General features: G+C 33.6%; 3 protein-coding genes across 3 annotated transcripts; all 3 read right to left on the reverse strand.

Annotated features, from left to right (window-relative positions):
* Positions 1-1,242: 1,242 nt before the first annotated feature.
* On the reverse strand, positions 1,243-3,208 carry LOC105166864 (E3 ubiquitin-protein ligase RSL1-like). Its single transcript, XM_011086364.3, has 2 exons — positions 1,979-3,208; positions 1,243-1,383 (listed from the first exon to the last, which is right to left on the reverse strand). Exons 1-2 carry the CDS (start codon positions 2,827-2,829, stop codon positions 1,317-1,319), a joined length of 918 nt encoding a protein of 305 aa, XP_011084666.1. The 5' UTR covers positions 2,830-3,208; the 3' UTR covers positions 1,243-1,316.
* Positions 3,209-3,293: 85 nt separating this feature from the next.
* LOC105165431 (4-coumarate--CoA ligase 1) lies at positions 3,294-7,215 on the reverse strand. The gene is made up of 5 exons (XM_011084443.3): positions 6,158-7,215; positions 4,437-4,635; positions 3,886-4,099; positions 3,650-3,752; positions 3,294-3,569 (listed from the first exon to the last, which is right to left on the reverse strand). Exons 1-5 carry the CDS (start codon positions 7,151-7,153, stop codon positions 3,453-3,455), a joined length of 1,629 nt encoding a protein of 542 aa, XP_011082745.2. The 5' UTR covers positions 7,154-7,215; the 3' UTR covers positions 3,294-3,452.
* Positions 7,216-11,479: 4,264 nt separating this feature from the next.
* Positions 11,480-15,278, reverse strand: LOC105165445 (ACT domain-containing protein ACR11). Its single transcript, XM_011084464.3, has 10 exons — positions 14,780-15,278; positions 14,018-14,075; positions 13,788-13,913; positions 13,561-13,655; positions 12,974-13,058; positions 12,816-12,875; positions 12,311-12,366; positions 12,088-12,193; positions 11,812-11,880; positions 11,480-11,709 (listed from the first exon to the last, which is right to left on the reverse strand). The coding sequence occupies exons 1-10, from the start codon at positions 15,202-15,204 to the stop codon at positions 11,647-11,649; spliced, it is 1,143 nt and encodes a 380-aa protein (XP_011082766.1). The 5' UTR covers positions 15,205-15,278; the 3' UTR covers positions 11,480-11,646.
* Between the last annotated feature and the right edge of the window lie 8 nt (positions 15,279-15,286).

A 15,286-nucleotide genomic window follows, 5' to 3' on the forward strand; every position in this document is an offset into this window, starting at 1 on the left:
ACAAATTTATCAAACTTGATTTAGACTATAATTTTCCTTTTATAACATATGTACATACACACTTATTTAGGATTGTAAATGGTTTGAATAGAGCCAGTCGAACACATCACTGCTCAAATTTATTTGAATTATTATCAATCTTAAAAAAAATTTCATTTAAATGTGATTTGATTATTATCAAGCTTGAGTAATTTATGTTTTTAAGTATATGTTATTATGTTTGCACTAATTGAATCGAGGTTGAAAACTTATTGAACAAAATTAAATTCAACTAATTTTTTATCAATTTATTCAGTCAAGTATCGAATAATTATTTTATTTAATTTTTAATCCTACATTTTGAGTTTTTCAACTGGGGGGGGGGGGGGTATTAGGTATTTTATGGCTTTATGTATCACTTTCACTTGTTTGTGACATCATCACTTCTATTTTCTACTCTGTAAATGGTTCTACAGCTAAAAAATTCCTATAGTATTAATTTCTAAAATTTTTTTTTCAAAGTATTGACTGTAAATATTAATAATATCTGATACGAAAATATGATAAAAATTCCAAGAATGATGCCTTCCTTCCTCATTAAGGTTTCGGAGTAGTTGAGCATCGACTTAAATTAATTGGAACTTCTAAACTTGAAATGTTTCAGTTAATTGGTTTTGTGGTGTATATTAAGGAGACTAAGATAAAGAAGAAGACCATATTAATTAATTTTCATAAATTATGGATTATAAGTCGTTCTTTTCAAAGTCGGCTGGTGAAGAAAGACCAATCATTAATACCAATTATAAAATAGATATGTATAAATATACATATAGATATTAAATGATAATAATTTTTATTGTAGCAAAACAAATATTGTCGGATGTTAGTTTTGTTAAAATCTGAATTTGACAGCTGTAATTTCTGACAAATTTAGTCCTTAATGTGTGAATTTTTTAAATTGCAGAGTTGATATTAATTGTGACATTAAATTCTAACAGGATTGAAATTGTGATTATGGAACTAAAAAATCGCAGTTTTACCAATACTTAGCATTAGTGACAATTTTTATATTGTCTACGGTTTTTTGCCGCTTCATAGAGTAAAATGAGGAAGAAATATAAACAAGAGAGTATGATATATTAGTCTTATATTAAATAGGCTATTAATTCCAAACTGTTGATAACAAAATAACTCATAATTCTCCTCTCTACTAATTAAATATACAAAACCAAATAAATTCTTACTAAAATCATTAAATTAAAGCTTTGCAATTGCAAGAGTTCATACAATATAAATATTTCGAATTAATATATATATATATATATATATATTACTGGTCACCGGCAACCACCATGATTGTTACTCCAAACTGCTCCACAGGCATAGCAAAATTGAAATCCACACCTACATAGTTTCAGACAAGTAAGGTTAAAATTAAAGCTTAAATCCTCCAATCACAACTGTTCAACAAATTTACTAGTTCCCTAAAAAAATTAAATTATTTCATACATTATACGTAACTTTTACCAGTTAAAAATAATATTATAATACTATCTGGCATGATCAAATAAAATTTATGTGAAACTTAAATCAAATATGAAAAATCACCTCGAATATTTAAGTAAAACTTCTCATAAGTTTGTAATATTCCCAATAATTATGTTTATAAAAAAAATTGACAATATATATTTTTAAATTATGTACTCCAATTTCATGACAATGTCTATATACTACAATCTCATCATCCAAAAACAAAAGAACCCAAAACTGAGTTGTGAAAACTCATAAAAGACCTAGGCTTCAAATTGGCTTTGTTTGTTTTCATGTTTTCTTTTTCAGAAAAACAACGAAACACAACCTGAATGTTCTCCTATATACAATATAGTTTTATCTATCTTACATGAATGCAAAACAAAGATTAAGAATTCTAAAAAGCTAACATGGATCAAAATCCAAAACCAAACAAAGCAGCAATTAAGGATTGATGAATCCTAGTTACCTGCATGTCATATGCAAGCAGCCATTATTTTTCTCCACGAAGAACTTGCACTTATGGCATCTCCGCCACTTATTCTGCTTCGCGAGCTCCTGCACCATCAGATCATCTCTCCCCCTCTCATCTTCCCTCAACCTCGAAAACTCCTCACACTCAAACCCAGAATGCCACGGCACATTGCACCGCGCACACATTAATCTCCTGCAGAAAGGGCACTCAGCCTCCCTTATACCACCACTATCATTCACCAACAGCCCTGAACAGTCCTTGTATGGACAGTAAAACCTCTGCGACGGCGCTATCATCGACTCGCATATAGCGTCGTCCCACGCGGCAACAACATCGTCCGCCACGATTCCTCTGCACGCCTCGATCTCAAGCACGCCTCTGCAGTCTACCCCGGGGCAGCTGAGAGAACGCGCTTCTGCTTTGCGGTTTACGATGGCTCCTTTCTTGATGGTTATCGATATATGCTTCGTGATGCATTCCGTGCAGAAGCGGTGGCTGCAGTTGGGGACTGAAAACATTTGATCGCCGTCTTTTCTGTCGGCGCAGATCTCGCAAAGTGTTTGCGACGGTTCCCCAACGACAGTCTTGGACTTCTTTCGTGACGTTTGGTCGACGGAAATGTTTGGAGTTTGGGGAATTTGGGCGGAGAGGATGGAAACCATAATGGCCTCCTGGAGCTGCAGTTCTTGAGCGTAGTCGTCGTCGGACATGAGGTGTTGGAGGTTTTGGTGATCAGTGGCTGTGACAAGCAAAGAGAGGTAGGAGTCATCGACGGAAATGGCGATTGATTGTGTATCCATCGACGGAAGGGAGTTGTTGTTTGTGGTGTTTGCTTTTTTTCCCATGTTATGTAGAAGAAGTAGTAGAGTTTAATTAGTTCCCGAGGAATTTAGCATTATTGGTGGCGGTGGCTATTGATTTCAGTCTCCTCATTTCCCGACTTCCTATCTTCTGTCAAATCTCTTTCTCAAGGGTTGCTTTTTTTTTTTTAATTATTTTTATCAAGATATGAGTTAATATTATTTATGACAATAAAATAAAATTGAATAAAAAATTTAAATTTTTGACATGATTAATTAAAAAATTATAATTTTCAGTCTTATAAGTTTAGGGAAAAGCATTTTTGGTAATGCACGAGTATGTTTTTATCATTTGGTCCTATAATTTTTCAAAATTATTGAATTGATGATGATTCCATCCAATTTCACTAGAAAATGGCATATGATCAATTTATTTCAATTATATGATCAAATTGTGAATTGAAACTAAAATATAATTTTAAAAGAGATAGTAAGAGAAAAGCAAGAAATTATGCAAATTTGGCCTTGCACATATAAAAAATTTACAAGCACTTGTCCTTAATTGATTTCAAATATATAAGTAATTAATTAACAAATAGAAATCGAGTTTGTAGGCATATTTTTAATATAATTATATGGTTGGAATAATATAATATAAAATAATATAATTAATTGGAAAAAGCTGGTAATCTTGCTCTCAAATCCTTCCTCAGTATTTTGCCTGATGGAGACTTGGGAATGGCTTCCATGAAAAACACACGCTTTATTCTCTTGTAGAAGATCACCTGCAAAACAATTTTAAAATTAAAAATTAATATTTATTTTATTATAGCAAAAATAAAAGAAACAAGGGGGTTTGTGGGACCTGTTTGGAGATGAACTCCTTGATCTCATCCTCACTCATCGTTGATCCCTTTGATTTCACTACAAAGGCAACCGGCACTTCTCCTGTTTTCTCATCTTTCATGCTGCAGTGCAGTACACACCAAACTTCTAACCATTACAATTTCCACTTACTTAATTACGTAATTACAATAAAACAAGTTTTAATTATATACACCTATCATCATTCTTAGTATTAAAACATACTACTTGACTTACGGCACGACTGCAGCATCCGCGATGTAGGGATGATTGAGGAGGAGGGCCTCCAGTTCAGCGGGAGCAACCTGAAACCCCTTGTACTTGATTATTTCCTTCAGACGATCAACGATGAAGAGCTCATCATCATCGTCAATGAACCCTATATCGCCTGTATGCAACCACCCTTCTTTGTCGATCGTCCTCTCCGTCGCCTCCGGATCGTTCAGATAACCTGTAACATTTATCTCAAATGAAATATAACGTTTTCAGAGAAGTGCGACTTTATTCAAATACTTTACTAACATATTTTTCTATTTATTAGACAGAAATATATTTATATATACATATTTTATTCAAACATTCAAATAGTGTCAACACTATCCTTTCAGTTGATTTTTTTATATATTTTTTTAAAATATAATATATTAATTTATATATTTTATTTTTATTTATAATATATTTTAAAATTTATTTCACTTAGATCGTCTTTTAAAAATACAAAATTATACTATCACCTGAAAAGTTTCAAAATTATTGTGATAAAAGAAAAAAGGGGTGTAGCGCTGTACCTTTCATGATCTGATCGCCTCTGATGCAAATTTCTCCAGGCTGATTGCGGGGCAGGGAAGCACCAGTTTCGGGGTCCAGGATTTTCATCTCAGCATTCCTTACCACGGTCCCGCACGCACCTGATTTGATCTCGAATGGTTCCTTTGCGAATGCCAAACACATTGCCAACACCGCCCCAGCCTCTGTCATTCCATAACCCTGCAATTTCCATTCCATTCCATCTTTTTATATATAAATTCATCAATTTTTTAACACAATATTTGAAAAAAAAATAATAAATTATTAGAGTAAATACAACGGACTCTCCTGAAATTTGACATAATTATAAAAATCCATACGTTGTTTAAAAAATTATAAATACTCCATTAAAATTAAAAATCATCTAACAAATATCTCTCATGACAGCAAGTTGCAAAAAGATAATTGCTAGAAATACATTTAATTCTAAATGCATATTCGTAGTTTTTTAAAGAAGTAGAAGTAAAACATATTGATGATTAAAGTCTACTTTTATGATTAGGTTCGGTGTTCTGATTACATGATGTAATGTTACTTTTTATGTTCTATATAATCATCTCATTTTATATGAATAAGGCATTTGCATGGACCAAAATGCCCTTAAAAAAAAATAATAAACACCCTTAACTATCTTGATAGGTTGATAGATTTTAGTCATTACTTTGATTAAGTATTTTTGAAATATTAAAAGAAATAATAATGACAAAAAAATCATAAGCACTGTCTCACGGCTTACAACTTTTAAGACAAGCATAAGCAAAAGATTTATTTCCAAACATTTTTGTTTAATTTAATTTAAGTTATAATTTAAAAAGCATTTAATTAAAGTTTTTGCAAACACCCTTTTTGTCCCCTATTCTTGGTTTAAGTCTGACCTAACTATCATCCGATACTCAAACCGTGAAAGTTGACATGCATGAATACTTAAAAAAGACTGAAAAGCCCTTGGGAATGAAGGGAATACGTAAATAGATTTAAAATGTGCGTCAATGTGTTTTAATATGGATTGTACTCGACTCGATCCAACTTGTTACAATTATAGAACAAATATTGTTTCGTGGGTTATACTCAACTTGACTACGACCACATCTATAACCTAAATTCTGAACACTAGTATACCTCAACCATGGATCGTAATTGGAGGAGCTTTTGTCAAAATCCTTAATTAATTTGTATTGTAATTTCAATTTTTTTCAAACTAAAAACAGTTCATTCATTTATTTCAACACCGGGACATTCTGAGTAAGTACATATGTAATTATTACAACCATTAAACTATTATAACCATATTTTATGAAATCGATCATTAATATATATATATATATATATATTACCAACAAAATATCTTCTTTAAGTATTGCTTAAAAATGTAATATATTATTACGTGCTAACTCGTCTCGTACCAATATTTCTTTTCATGTAAAACAATGCCTCATATTAATTTAAAAATTAAATAAAATTCCAAAAAAATCATAAAATATATATAATTATAAGGAGTTATGTATAGTATATTTTTTAATTGATAAATGATAAGGAGGTTATTTATTTTTTATTCATCTACATCCTTCCGTTTATTCATATATATATATATATATATATATATCTTTTTTCAAAATTTTTAATAATAAAATATAAATAAATAATTACTTTTAGTTTTATGAATTAAAATTTTATGCAAATATAATGTAATAGTAATAATTACCTGACCGAGCTTAGCATTAGGAAACTTAATTCGCACAGCGTCCTCCAGCTCCTTCCCCAGCGGCGCCGCCCCGGACATCACCGTCCGTACAGATGAAAGGTCGTATTTTCCCACCACCGGGCTCTTTGCAATGTCCAGAACGATCGGCGGCACGAAGGGCCCGATCGTCACTTTGTACTTCTGTATCAGCTCCAACAACGGAACGATATCGAACTTCTGCATGATGAGGATGGCGGCTCCGACCCGCAGCCCGCACAGCATAACGGATAGCGAGTAAATATGAAACAGAGGCAGAAGGCAGAGCACCACATCCTCGCTGTGGATATACAAATTCGGGTTTTCCCCATCAACGTGCTGGGCCACGTTGGTGACGAGCCCCTTGTGCGTCAGCATCACCCCCTTGGGCAGCCCCGTCGTCCCGGAGGAGTACGGCAGCGCCACCGTGTCCTCCGGTTTGATCTCTACCGCCGGCATTTCTTTCTTGTCGGCGGAAGTCAGCTGGGAGAATTCCAAGCAACCCGAACCAGCCGGCGGCGTGTCGACGCAAACTACCTTCACGCCGTTCTCCCGCCCGTATTCCCGGACTTTCTCGACGTAGCACGCTTGCGTTATGATGAGTTTCGCAATCGAGGCCTTGGCCTGCTTGGCGACCTCGGCCGGGGTGAAGAAGGGGTTCGCCGTCGTCGAGACTGCGCCGATGTACGACGCACCGAGGAAGGCGAAGACGAATTCCGGCGAGTTAGGGAGGAGGATCATGATGGTGTCGCCCTTGCGGATGCCGAGTTTGCTCAGCCCCGCCGCCACTCTTCTTGAAACCAACTCCACTTCCTCGTACGTGTAGACGTCGTCCGTCGAGCCATTGATCAGACATGGCCGAGTGCTGAACTGAGAAATGTTCTGGAAACAGTAAGAATGCAAGGGGAGATGGTTCGGGATGTAGATGTCGGGGAGTTTCGATCTGAAGATGATATCTTTCTGCTTAGTCGCAGTCGCCATGGAAGGGGATACAGGAGGAAATTCGAGAAAAGTGAGGGGTATTGAATTTGAAAATGAGCGACGAACGTTTTCTTGAATGATATAAATACGGGGATGTTTTTGGTGAGGGTTGGTGAAGGGGAAGAAGGAGTTGATTGGGAATTTGGGGGTTGTTCAGGGGTATATTCGGAAATTCAAGTTTGAGTATAGAATCTGTGGTGTGGTTGGTGAGAAAGAGTGGAGAGGGTGGGGTCTATCCGGGTTAGGTAACAAAGAGATGTTTCTCAAACTCGACTAGGGTTAACGGCGTCGATGACGGAAGAGGGGGAGTTGTTGACGGCCGCGTTTGCACCTACTGCCACGACGTCGTGTGGAGTGGGTAATACGTGTTTGGGGGTTTAAGTAAGAAACAAAAATCACACGTTTTAGGGCATTGACAATAAATGTTGTGGATAAGTTTGTGATTATTACATTATTTGTGTTCTAATTTCAACATCTGATTTTCATATTTAGTGTCTGTAAAGATTTATATAATAACTTTTTTGGTAAACATTTTACTAAAATCTAATTATGTCTCACATTGTATTATATATTACCTAAATTAATATCAAAATCTATGATTCATTTTTATCCTATATATATGAATCATAAATTTTGATGAAATTATGTTATTACACAAATACATTTTCTTATTACAATCAAGTTTTGACTGAACCGAGTCAACTTATCATATGATTGATCACTTTTTAAAATTATATATAAATCATAAGATTCATGTGATTAGTAAATTAATGTGACTTTGCATCTGATTGAACTTGATCTGGATTAGGGCTTTTCTTACAGTACACCATGATTTGTATGTCACTTGACATATTACAACCTTGATTTTTGATACATTCGCGACATTTTGTCCCAAAACGTATTAAAATATTATTTTTTGACATACTTGTAACATAATACCTTTATGATCTATTATAAAAATCAAAATCGTTATAATACAGTATTTTCAAAAATAAATTTTAATTTACCACCTAATTAGAAATGGTGTAGTATGAGATTATGAACTCATGGGCTTAATGATTAATCTTGAATCCTTTAATTGCTCTACAACATTAGTTGTATTCTATATAATGCAACATATATTTTCGCAAATTTCATGGTATTTCTCAATCATGTTATTGGATTTTAGAAAATATTTATTTAACCTCTAATGAGTTTGTCGCAAGTTAATTGGGGTAAATATGAATTTTCATTCTTTTTCTTTTCAGATGTTAATTTCAGCAAATTCTAACAAAGGGATCTATTTATTGGATGAAAACAAACATCATGCTTACTAGACATAATCAATGATCCACAGAGAGTCCACATGTAATTCAATCAAACCTTAGTGGAGGACAATGTAATTTTCCCTTTAGATTTAGATATTTTTTTGGATGGAACAATTTAGAGAAATTGTCCCTATTCACATTTTATCTGTAGATTTAACATTTAGAGAAATTAAAATATTTTTTTGGACTCTAATTATATACCACAATTTATTGTGTATTTTTAGGGAAAGAGCAATTCAGGGAAAAATAATCAATTACTCACTTCTTATTTGGTTTGGTACATATATAGAATGTGAATGGGACAATTGATTGTACATCTCTTCAACTCACAAAACGTAACAAACTTTTTTCACCATTTTACACTTTATTTGTTTTGGAAAAATATTAATTCATTAGTTGCGGATGTACGATGCTGCACTCTCAAATCTTTACTGTAAATTACTACTATATTAAATACTTTTTATTAATATATATATATATATATATATATATCGAAATTTTTAAATCAACCAACATATTATTATTACATACGTATGTCAAGATGCGAGTAATTAGTAATTGATAGGGGTAAAGTAGTAATTGACTTGCTAAGATGCGCTGGTAAGTCGGGATTTCGTCTGGATGCGAGTAGATCTCTCAACTATGCTACTACTGGTATATATGACACGCTAAAATGCATATGCGCAATTAATTTTACATTTTAAAAATTGAATATTATTGTAAAAAAATATATACAGTAATTGGATAATTAAAAATGTACAAAAAAATAGAAGAAAAATATCTAGAAAATAGCGAGCAAAGAAAAAAAAGAGACGCGAACGTTGATAAGAGAGAAAAAAAGAAAAATAATAAAATAATAAAAAATGACAAACTAATAATATCGAAGACAAAAAAATAATATGTTGACGAGAGCAAAGAGTCTTTCACACTTTGTGAATATGAATTTCCTTAAAGTTGGGACTCTCTTTGACCTAAAGGCGTGTTTGGTTGAAATTGCTAGTCCCTTTAAATTAATCGATGATAAGATTTATTAAATTAATTAATTTAGGAACTTGTTTAATTGGTTACTAGTTTTAGAAGTGAGTATCTTAACACCCATCCTTGTTATATTATATAAGTCCTTCTCACAAATTTGAAGACCTCCAATTCATTTTTGGTGTTTGTTAACGTCACATGAATATGATTGCGTGTCTACTTTCAAAATAATTTCTTATTTCCTCTGTTATTTTGTTGGGAGAAAACAATGATTTGATTGTGAGGGATTAACCTGAATAAGATGTTAATTAGTGGGGGGTTACAAATTAGAGGCAATATGAGGTTGAATGTGGTAAATCCAAGTCCAAATCTACATGAGATGTAGGTATGGATAGAGTTGGAGGTAGGTGTAGATTATGGTGCCAAAACAGGAGTCTTCTAACTTCTATCACTCCTACTAACTATATCCAACTGCCAAAACAGGAGTCTTCTAACTTCTATCACCCTTACCAACTATATCCAAGTGCATGCATGATGCATAACCCCCCCCCCCCCCCCCATTTATAGAATATTAAGTGATTAAATATGAATATTTGATATTCATAATTAGTATATTGATTCTAGAATTATCGGTATTTGATATTATAATATGATTGTAATTGATTTATTAAAAAAAAAAAAAGAAGAAGAGAGTGGGGAAAAACTACCTCACTTTTTTTTTAAATAAGGTTAATTTGGTCATTTCACTTGAAAACTGACAAATTAATTAGTGTAGTGTTCTTATGCTTGATTCAAGAGCATAAATAATGAGAAAATTTTCTTTTGTTTCATTACCATTATGATTTTTAGGCAAAAATTGTTTATAAGTTATCCTTACTAGAAATTAGTGTCAGTAAAATTGTGGTCTGGATTATCATTATCCACAATTAGCAATATATATATATATATATATGTATAATGGTGACTCCGTAAAAATAAAAAAAGTAGTCATAATAATTGGTAATAATATTCTGTTATCACTAAATCGTCACGATATATACAGATTTAGGGAGTGTTTGCAATAATTTTTACTTTTAAAAAGTGATTTTTGTAGAAAAAAAATTAGAGATTATAGTAGAATCAAAAGTAGGTAGTGTTTGTAAAAAAAGTGAAAAGCAGATAAAAACTAAATTGGATAGTATTTGGAGAAAAATCAATTTTAAAATAAACTTAACTGATGAAAATTGTTTTGTCCCTATATGTTAAAAAGATATTATCTTTTTGCTTATTATTTCACTTGTTGTTTGTCACTATTGATTATTTTTTCACAAAAAATCATAAATTTTATTTCGATTATAAGTATTTTCATATTTATATTTTTGAAAATATTATAAAAATATATCTAATTTAATAATGCTCCCACTAAATAATATAATTATTGATTCATACACCATAATTAGACATGTATGATTGCAAAAAATAATTAATTTATTAATTAATTAAATAATAATATGTTAGGAAAATAGGATAATTAGATAATACAGATGAAATATAAAAAACTTAAAATATTAAAAATGTGAAAGTGTAAATTTAATTATTGTTAAAATTTAAATTATTTAAAAAATTCAATATCAACTTTAAAAATACAATTATAGAAATAAATTAAAAATAATAAAATTGAATTAAGATTACTTAAGGGTAAAATAGTAAAACATAAAATTGAATTTATTTACAGAAAATCCAAAGTTTGGCCTAAAAACAACTTGTTTAGCCGTTTTAAAAACAGAAGCTGGTATTTCAAATATTTCAAAAGTATTTTTTTGGAGCTAGAAATTGAAAAGCGCCTTTTCGAAGCGTGCGAAAACATTCTCTTAGTCTAAAGTTATTATAAATATTAAATTTGCGAATTCCATCGACATAATAAAAAATTATTATCATTTACTATATATTATCAGCGATAACTTTAATATTATAATGTCTTGCAGTTGCATGCAAACACCATTAGCTTATTCAATTATAAATTCGAGCTCGATTTAATCTAATCCAACCCAATTTTATACTAAGATGCTTGAAAACTTATAATCTTTGTATTGGTAATAGCAGTGTACTATAGACATTGTTACAGTGAAAATAACCATAGCTAAGTGTACTTGAACGCATCACTCAACCAGTTTCCAGATGATACCCGACATGATGCATCTTCAAACTATGTTCACTTACTTTCTTCACGTATCAAAAGCTCGCCTCCTCAGTCGTCGGCCTCCTCAAGAAGTATCGCAAACTGTTTGCAAGAACCTGCGAAAGTTTTCTATAAATAATTTGTTCGTCCCGTCTGAAAACAAGTGGCTTATGATCGAGTTAGAACAACGACGTCAGGGAGGGGAGTGGTGTACGTACCTGTTGAAGAGGCCTGATGATGGCTTTACCATTGTAGCTTACATGAAATTTTCCCTTAGCCAACAATCCCTACGACCGTAAACGTAAAATACCATGAAGCTCCGGTTATTCATTTTTGTCTAAATAGACATGTATACAAACATTACATTATCTATTTTAATTTTTGAACGTATGACGTGTATACATTAAATGAAATGGAAGGTACAGTAGGGATTTAGAATAGAAAATCCAGTCCGTTGGTACAGATGCAGTAGTTCACCAGAAACTAATATTTACCTCAGTATCAAACTCTCCTGACTTAACAGCTATATTTATGTCGGTAATGATCTTGACAAGATCCACGAGTAAGCCAGGACGATCAGCCGTCTCTACGTAAAGCAAGCTGCGATATAGTAAAGCACGTTCCGCTTTAACAAACTAGCACTATTAAATGCAGTGAAGCAAATTCGGTCAATTTGTAGTCCATGTACGAATTCAAGAGAATTATTAAATGCTTTACCTCTGCTCAGGACCGTCATCATAGATACGGATATGAGTTGCTAAATCCACATCAACCTGCAATTAATGTGAGGCCATTTATTTTCCATAGAATTTTTAGACTCGTCCATAGTGGAAAGTCTTGCTCCCGTATTTAGGGGTGCTTACAAAAACTTTTATTTATGTGGTGGAAAAGAAATTGTAGAATAAGATGTAAGTTTAGTTATATGAAAGTTGGGAGTGTTTGAAAAAAAAGTCGAAAAGTGGAAAAAGGCTAAATTAGAGTCTTTGGGGGGAAATTGAAATTGGATTGTGCGAAGATGATAAGTGCTTAAAGTAAACCGTTGCAAAAAGCCCCCTAGAAGTGATGGTTTTATTTTCTAGCTTATTGAGCTGAGCTTGTGTTTTGAACCTCAATGTTTCAAAACCAGGCTTGTTTATCAAAAAATACAATCCCAAATGTGTGCGTGAGAGAGAGAGAGAGAGAGAGAGAGAGAGAGTATGACAGTTGAGAAAAGGGCTAATACCTTTTCACTTGGTGGCATCGCACCAAATGCCACCCCCATAGCTAACTGGGTGCTCGACTCCTGAAAAATCAACTCCGCACCTTTGAGAACCAAGATAAAACCATCGAAAGAGGTACAGTATCCAGAATTCCACAAGTCCAAGAACTTAGAGAGAATACCGGATGATACTCGAGCAGATTGTTGATAACCGTCAAACGAATAGCTTCAAGCAACTCCGGATCATCAACCTTTCTCCCTGTAGAACTGGACACCAGCCCATGCAGTCAAAATGATACATCTACGGATCAGATTTGACAATAATCGGGTTGTTATATAACAAGCTTAAGTGCTAATTTGACAACAATAATGACTAAGTTATAACGAGCTTCTCTTAATTTAGACAAGCAAAGATCAGAAGTAGAGATATCACCTCTGCATGTATTTAATCTTACATCCTAATTATGACAAACTTTCAAGAAAATACAAAGAAATAAATTACGAGATCCAAACATCAGGATTTACATGGTAGACGACCGTTCATATAATTAAGGCGATGACACAATGAAGTAATTCACTAAACCAAAGCTATGTTTGACACTAGCTAAGCATGCAATGTTGAAGAGACTCACCAATGATTTGGAATATGTGTATTATATACCACGAAATATATACTCTATTGAGACTTGATACACGTTCTGCAACCAAGTGGTGAAAGCATAAATCAAACGAGATTATAAAAAATTGTGAAGTAATAACATGAACTTACGCCTTAGTGATGGCAAACTTGTTGTGTTTACCATGTGAATCAAGGTAGACGTTTCCCTTGACGACAGTTAGTCCCAGATTCTTCAGTGCATTCATCTGATAACACAATTTTACCAGCAATCGTGCATTATTGAAACTTCTTTGCCTTTTTAACTATTAGGATCTTTCTTCTTTATTTGGTAACAGAAAATTGAGCATTTAAAACTAAAAAAGAGCATAGTATCATACTGTATCCAAGAGAGCCCCAAGGCGGTCACCAAAGGTGATTTCAACGATGGTGGCATCGGGATCTGAATCTTGATCTATTGTAACAACGGGTGTTGGAATCACATCGTCCTCCTCTGAACTCGCATCCTGCTTTGGCAAATCCAACAACCAAACGTGGCGTCATATACTATGGAAGAACCAAATGGGCGTAACTGAATATAAAAGCAATAATTGATACTCCACTTCAATACCTTCACGGCTGCAGCAGATGACGCTTTTGGCATAAATGAACTCACGGAAGATGACAAGCTGACACAAATACCAAAGATATTATATAACAATAATTCAGAAGTTCGCCAACCAAAGGATAATTCCAGCTGGGGGCAATATAGTATGAGTCAAGTATCAACATTTGGACAAGCGCTGCAGTATAGCAGATTCGAGGCAGTCCATGATTACAGGAAGGAATGTATGCAGTGGAAATGTCTTTTATACCTATTAGTTGGTAACTTAGATAATTTAAACAATATGAAATCTTCAGCAAGATCATGTCGAAATCATAAACTTATTACCAGAGGTGTCCTAATTATACTCCTCAACATACATGCATTTGTCTCAGCATACCACCAATTAACATGGAATGGAAGAGGGTAACAGCAAAATGAAGCTCATGTACAATAAATAAGAGTGTTTGTGGTAGTAATTAGAGGAAAAAAACACACAGGATGAGTAAAACTCAAGACTTTAAAAGGGTCCTAAATCTAATAACCTATTCTAAATGAAAGGATCAATAGTATAGTAAAGAAGCACATTTTCACACACAGACTAAAAGTGCTTGTGGCAACCAGCACAGAATAAAAAACACATTAGGATGATAACTCAATTTTAGAATGGTCTTAGATCTAGGTACCACTCTTAAATGGATTGATCAATAGCATATCAAGAATCACACACCACACACACACACACACACACACACACACACATACACACACCCGAGATTAATGAATTACCTTCTCTTGAAAGTAATGCATGAAAACTCAACATGGTCCAAACCAAACGAACGCATGATCAAAGGAGCTCCCCTGAAACTGGGCTCCTTCTCAATTGCTTTGAAGTTCTTGTAGAGCCTAAAGTTACTCCCCACAGAAACCGAAGCCATAGCCACAGCCACAGCCATTTTCTTGTTTAACTGCGAAATTACTGAAACAAGCCAAAAATGGAAGAAAAAAAGATGAAGAAAATCAGCAAAAAAGCTTCTATCTTTGCGTAAAAGCTGCGGGGATTCTTGATTGAGCAGTGGAGGAAGGAGTTGAAGAACAACGGGAATTGAGAGAGGTGGGAATGAGGAGCAGTGGGGTCGAAGAAAAGTAGGTGAATCTTCTGCTGTATTCGTGGTAAATGTTTGGGGTTGTAGATTTCTAGTAGAGTCCGCCATTTCTCATGAACCAACTCTCTCCTCTAACCCCGCGTCTCCGTCTCTTTATACCTCACTCACTCACTCACTGTCCTTGTCATAT

Source organism: Sesamum indicum, linkage group LG1 (assembly GCF_026168435.1).
Source record: "Sesamum indicum cultivar Baizhima isolate 11 linkage group LG1, ASM2616843v1, whole genome shotgun sequence".
In the NCBI taxonomy this organism is placed as follows: Eukaryota; Viridiplantae; Streptophyta; class Magnoliopsida; order Lamiales; family Pedaliaceae; genus Sesamum; species Sesamum indicum.

Excerpts from the sequence above, each read along its gene's own strand:
- LOC105166864 (XM_011086364.3), bottom strand. The coding sequence starts at position 2,829 with ATGGGAAAAAAAGCAAACACCACAAACAACAACTCCCTTCCGTCGATG. Across the intron at positions 1,384-1,978 it reads TGCTTGCATATGACATGCAG|GTGTGGATTTCAATTTTGCT; the intron begins GTAACTAGGATT and ends GAAACTATGTAG.
- LOC105165431 (XM_011084443.3), bottom strand. The coding sequence starts at position 7,153 with ATGGCGACTGCGACTAAGCAGAAAGATATCATCTTCAGATCGAAACTC. Across the intron at positions 4,100-4,436 it reads AGGCGATCAGATCATGAAAG|GTTATCTGAACGATCCGGAG; the intron begins GTACAGCGCTAC and ends TAAATGTTACAG. Across the intron at positions 3,753-3,885 it reads GCGGATGCTGCAGTCGTGCC|CATGAAAGATGAGAAAACAG; the intron begins GTAAGTCAAGTA and ends ACTGCACTGCAG.
- LOC105165445 (XM_011084464.3), bottom strand. The coding sequence starts at position 15,204 with ATGGCGGACTCTACTAGAAATCTACAACCCCAAACATTTACCACGAAT. Across the intron at positions 13,656-13,787 it reads TTGGGGCTCTCTTGGATACA|ATGAATGCACTGAAGAATCT; the intron begins GTATGATACTAT and ends TTGTGTTATCAG. Across the intron at positions 13,059-13,560 it reads AAGTTTGCCATCACTAAGGC|TTCTACAGGGAGAAAGGTTG; the intron begins GTAAGTTCATGT and ends GCTGGTGTCCAG.